The following is a 5,397-nucleotide window of genomic DNA, read 5'->3' as shown; positions in this document are numbered from 1 at the left end:
TTTGCACATACAATGCGTTATAAAAGTAGATAAAAAACATGATTAGGTACTGTTTAAAAAATATTTAAATCTGTTTTATAGATAATCTATATTTTTTTCGATGTCTGTGGCGTTCCTTCACATTCCTATTTTAGTTTATGTTTAGTTTATGTTGTACACAGATTGTGAATTTGGACAAACTCGTTTATATCTTTCTATATCTTTATTGTATTAAATTTCAGATAAGAGTGTTTGAGTGCTGGGCCGCGTGTTGCTGTCGGTGACGTCACGATATGTCACGACACGTCACGACATGTCACGACACGTCACTTGTACATACAATATATAACATATAGAACATAATATATATTTTAATGTGTTCCCGAGACTATTATTTCTGTAGCTAGTTTACTTTGTTCTATAACTCCAATATGACGGTGCCAATTTATTTTATGTCATCAAAATATTTTGTTAAGAAAGTACTAGATGGATGATATTTTGTTTTATTTTATATTGAAGACTGAACGCCGGTCATTTAACTCAGTATATAACATTGTATATACAACATATTTTTAGTATATAATTCTGACTTTATTTGCACTGAAATCTACCGAAATGATCCTACGTAAACTATAGTACGTTTGAAATGCAAACATTTTACAAAATTTAACTTTTACTAAAAAACATCAAACTTAAGCAGACAATAGACAAACAAAATCTAGATTTTTTTTCTTACATTTCTCTCAAATTTACACAACTAGTATTTATTAAGTTAATTAAATAAAAAGAACAGTAGGTAAATTGCAAAATGATGACTTATGCTAGTGTACGTAGGAGCGTTAATCATTTAATTTTCAAATGACCGTTTTTGAGATGTACTCGTAACTTTCTTGTGGAAAGTTTAAAATAAATATATGTAAACTAACACTGAATTGTAAGTTTGAACTTGATATATTCGATTCTAGGATATCGAAAATATTAAATACCTCGCGTATTTATAGTAATAGAAAATCAACCTTATTTCCAATACGATAGTTCTCAAAATAGAAAATCAAGCTGAGTTAAACAAGACTCGGATCAGAATAGCCTACGTAAACTTAGGATTCCATTGAAATTTAAATTTATATAGATATCTCTTTCTTTCTCTTTCATAACAACAGTGAATATATTTACACAGTGAGTAGAGTGAGTGAGTGAGTGAGTTTCATTCTTAAAATAATTCCAAATGATCGAGAAACTATTATTTTTTTTAATATAATTTTGTTTAAAGATTTAAAACATTATTTTATGTTACTTTAACATAGACTTATTTAATTACATTTCTTTAATATAATAAGAAATAAATTTGTATATAATTTCAAAGGTTACTTTTTTAATTAAAGACACTAACTTCTAAAGCTAATATTAACTAAAGCTAAACAAATCTATATCTAAATAAAAATATAGTCAAACCTGGATAAACGAGAGTTCAAAGGACCACGATATTTTTTTTCTGACCCGAGTTTCTCGCTTATCTCGTATGTCCGTTGTGACGACACAATGGTTTACAATGGTTTCTCTTTTATCCAGTGGTTTCTTCTTTATAATACTGATATTATTTTGCCATGGATTAGATTTAATATATTAATATAGAAATAAACCGGACAAGATGTGACGTCATTAGACACCTCTACAGTAACCTAGTTATACTTGTTGAAGGTAAACTTAGGTAAACGAAACAATTATTGACCACTTAAATATGTTTAAAGTTACGTCCCCACTGCCGAAATATTCACTACATGTGTTAGTTTTGTTTCAAAACATATTTATTGCCACTCAGAGTTCTTAAATGATACTAAGAACAACCCTAAGTATAGTTTTAGTAAAATGTATAATGGGCTCTAAAATAGCTAACTTGATTGTGGCAGTTATGAATAATTTTAACACATTTCATGTCCTGAATATGTGAAGAAAGTAAATGAGAACCATACGTTAAGAAAATACGTCAATATTCGTATTTGTGTACTGTTTAATTAATTTAAGTGAGATAACTAGATAATTAACCGTTGGTTTCTGAGACAAAAAAACTCTCTGTAAAACATGTCATCCCCCCGCCGCCACCGGACAAATATACGTGAGTTAGCCGTTTTTATATCAGTTTATATAATTCCCAATGTAATTACCTTTGACAAAGCAGAAATAACAATGTTTACATGGGGACTTTGGTCTTAGAAACCCACGATTAGATATCAGAACGAGTTAGCGCCATAGTATATAGATTTATAATACTTTTTGAAGACAAGTGAAAAATAATACAATAGTTTTGGTTTATAAGGTATATGTATATATTTAAATCGTCGCTAGAAATAAATTATAATGTAAAACGAGGTTTTTGTATTTTTAGAATTGCCGCTTTTTTTGTTATTTAACAGAATGTATGGAGGAACCGCATCGTGTCTACATTTGACTGAAATTGTTAATAAACGCTCTCATCATTTAATACCAGCATTGTTTTATTTATCCTCTAAATCAGCCTTTCCCAAAGTGTGCGATAACGCCCCCTTGTGGGCGCTGCAGGTCTCAAGTTGCGGGTTATAGTAAAAGTTTCCTTTAGAATTCTCCGTTAATATACATATATAGGTCACAATAATTAATTAATTTAATTTGAAGTTATAGTTAAATATGGGGGCGCTAAAAAATATTTATTCTCAAAGTGGGTGGTAGACAAAATAAGTTTGGGAACCACTGCTTTAAGTTATGAGGAAATTTCATGAATAACACCTGAAAAAGGGAAAAATGTGCAAATAAGTAAATCCTGATAACAAAATGCCTGATATAACGAAGTGCTGTCATCATCCTTTATCGATATATAAATAGGAAAGATTAAAAGTTAAGTTAAAAAAAAAGTTACGAATAATCTCAAAAACTACTTGATTGATTATAAAAATTGGTTTGTTATGGGAAAACTACACTATCACCGAGTAACGAAAGTTATTTGTTCCTATTTTTTAATTCCGCGGACAAAGTCTTATGCAAAAGCTAGTCTGCTAATAAAATAAATAGGATTATAGTTGGTTTCTGAAACCCAAAATAGAATTTCAAAGAAAAGCCTTTAAAGCATATTGTTTTGTGTAAGATAAATACCTTCTTCTAAATAGAAGAAGATATTTATCACCCCTAACTTAGGGTAGGCTCCGAGCCCCTCGGTGGGGATGTATAGTGAGCTGATGATGATGATGAAATAGAAGAATGACGTTTTTTTATACAAAGATTTTAGTCGCAGAAACCAACAATTAGTGCCGATCATTAAACAATCGGGAAAGGCCATTGTTATAGTTTAAGTATAATATAAGAAAAAGGTAGTAAGGAATTTAAATAATAATTAATTCACTCGGGATTTGCATTAAAAAATCGTATAGAAAGGAAATGAAATTGGTTAGAAATAAAATTGAACTTTTATTTATTTCATACAACACTATTAAATAAATAATTTTAATCAAATACAATTATCAATATTTGAAAAGTACTAAAGTTATAGTCACAATAAATCTATAAATATTCAGTTAACTGCGATTCATTTTACGCTTAAAGAATCGCAGTTAACTTCATTGTTATTACAAAGATTCTATACACAACAAATGTCAATTCATGTTTGGGTAATTCTTCTGCATCTCTTCTAGCAATGCGTAGAGCCTCGCAACTAGGAGAAGGAACTCTGCCCCCGTTGGCGGTGTGACATCACGCCAACGGTGGTGGAGTTACCAGGCCCAGTTACGTCCGTCTTCTTTCTTCTAGAATTTCTTGACTTCTTGCTTCTCCAGTAGTTAACTATTAATTTATACTAGTGTTAAATTGTATGATATACAAAATATCCCTTTATCCCTAAATCGTAGATGGGTTGGCGCCACAGTTTTCGTCTTCCAAATAATTCTATCTTACTGCGAATGTTTGATGAATAAATGGGCAGCATAGATCTCACTGAAAATTGGAATAAATAATACATAACATAGACTACTTAATAAGTTTTATTTTTAAATCCACACGGACAGAGTCGAAGGTGTCAGTTAATTATAATTTTAGTCATTCTTTCACGGAATCCATCCATTGGATACTCTCTTGTTCGAATAGCTGATTTGAAGCAAGGACCATGTGATCTGACGTCCGCACTTTTAACTATTAAGCTATTGTCGCTTGCTTTTAAATAATACACCGTATTTCTTTTAAATAATATTCTTTTTTCTTAATAAATCTATTATTTTTATTATAAGTGGCAGAACTTATACTGGTCTTCACCTTAATACCAATTGGTGTTAATTAGGAAGTCGTCAATACATTTCCTTTTGGTGTCGGGACTCCTCACGTATTGTAAGGAATGTTATTTGATTCAAAACAGGATTAACTATTTTTAGAACTACGGTTTCCCTCTGAAACTTGATACACTATCTTCAAACGTTGCTTTTAACTCTACGTTGCTCTGCTCGATTCTTCCAATGAATTTAAATATCTGAAACATCGAAATTGGATCGAAAATTAGCAAATTAGTAAAATATAACTACACCATTTCAGCCTATACTGTTTTGTCCTCTAACCCATCAAATTAAAATTTTTGAACTCCCACGGAAAAACGGAATGCCTGCAAACTTGAACGCATTGCATTCCGTCTCGTTCCCGCTCGCTTTTTCATTGAATATTGCTATCCTGCTCTGACATTCCCGCTCGCCCAATGGAATCGAGCGCGGGAATGTCGGCTGAGAATTTCAAATTCAAAAAAGGAACGAAAAAGATGCGATGTTAGCCGCCGTGTAACGTCGTTCTGGAATATAAAAATATGTTTTATTCTGTTAGCATAAGGTTCAAATTTGAATATTCATTGATAATTATGGCAAGACCAGGTTTGGAACATGAATAGAGATACGATGACTTTGTTTTGACTGAATTAAAGTTGAAATTATAATATTGTGAAATGAAGAAAATATTTTGTGATTTAATTTTGTGCAAATAATTACAGACTAAATTATACATACATACAGCTTTAATTAAAACTGCTGTGCAAACCTGTAACTTACTTAACATCGTACCTTTTGCAATAATCTAGTTTCTTATAAGTAGAAAATTGCAGTACTTTTGATTGGCTAGTTCTGCTGCTGTTGTGTTTCTCTGTTTCCACTTTACGCCAATTCTGAAAAAAAAATGAAAATAAAGTTAGCAAGTTAATTTCGAAGAGAGCAATACTATTTACTTTAAAAAGTTCTAAAATAAAAAAAATGATTGGTTATTTTAATCTATGACCAGTGCGAAGAAAACTAAACTTTACGTGACTTAGTAACCAAGAGATGGCGTTAGGAGTCTTCTTTTAGTAGATCTATTGTGTAAAATACATGTTGTCTCATCAATTGTGCCATAAACACGTTGTGTTGTGTTTTACAATGAATTTCTCAT

The 5,397-nt window shown here is 30.9% G+C and overlaps 1 protein-coding gene across 1 annotated transcript in view; it reads left to right on the top strand.

Annotated features, from left to right (window-relative positions):
• adp (WD and tetratricopeptide repeats 1) overlaps positions 1 to 235 on the top strand; it is a 5,517-nt gene extending 5,282 nt beyond the window's left edge. The window contains exon 13 of the mRNA XM_013310356.1: positions 222 to 235. Coding sequence (XP_013165810.1) covers positions 222 to 235 — 14 coding nt within the window. The remainder of the gene's footprint in view (positions 1 to 221) is intronic.
• The last annotated feature ends 5,162 nt before the right edge of the window (positions 236 to 5,397 follow it).

The sequence above is a fragment of the Papilio xuthus genome, unplaced genomic scaffold (genome assembly GCF_000836235.2).
Source record: "Papilio xuthus unplaced genomic scaffold, Pxut_1.1 DF827714.1, whole genome shotgun sequence".
Lineage (NCBI taxonomy): Eukaryota > Metazoa > Arthropoda > Insecta > Lepidoptera > Papilionidae > Papilio > Papilio xuthus.
The sequence above is the reverse complement of the archived record's forward strand: the minus strand, read 5'-3'. Positions and strand labels throughout refer to the sequence as shown.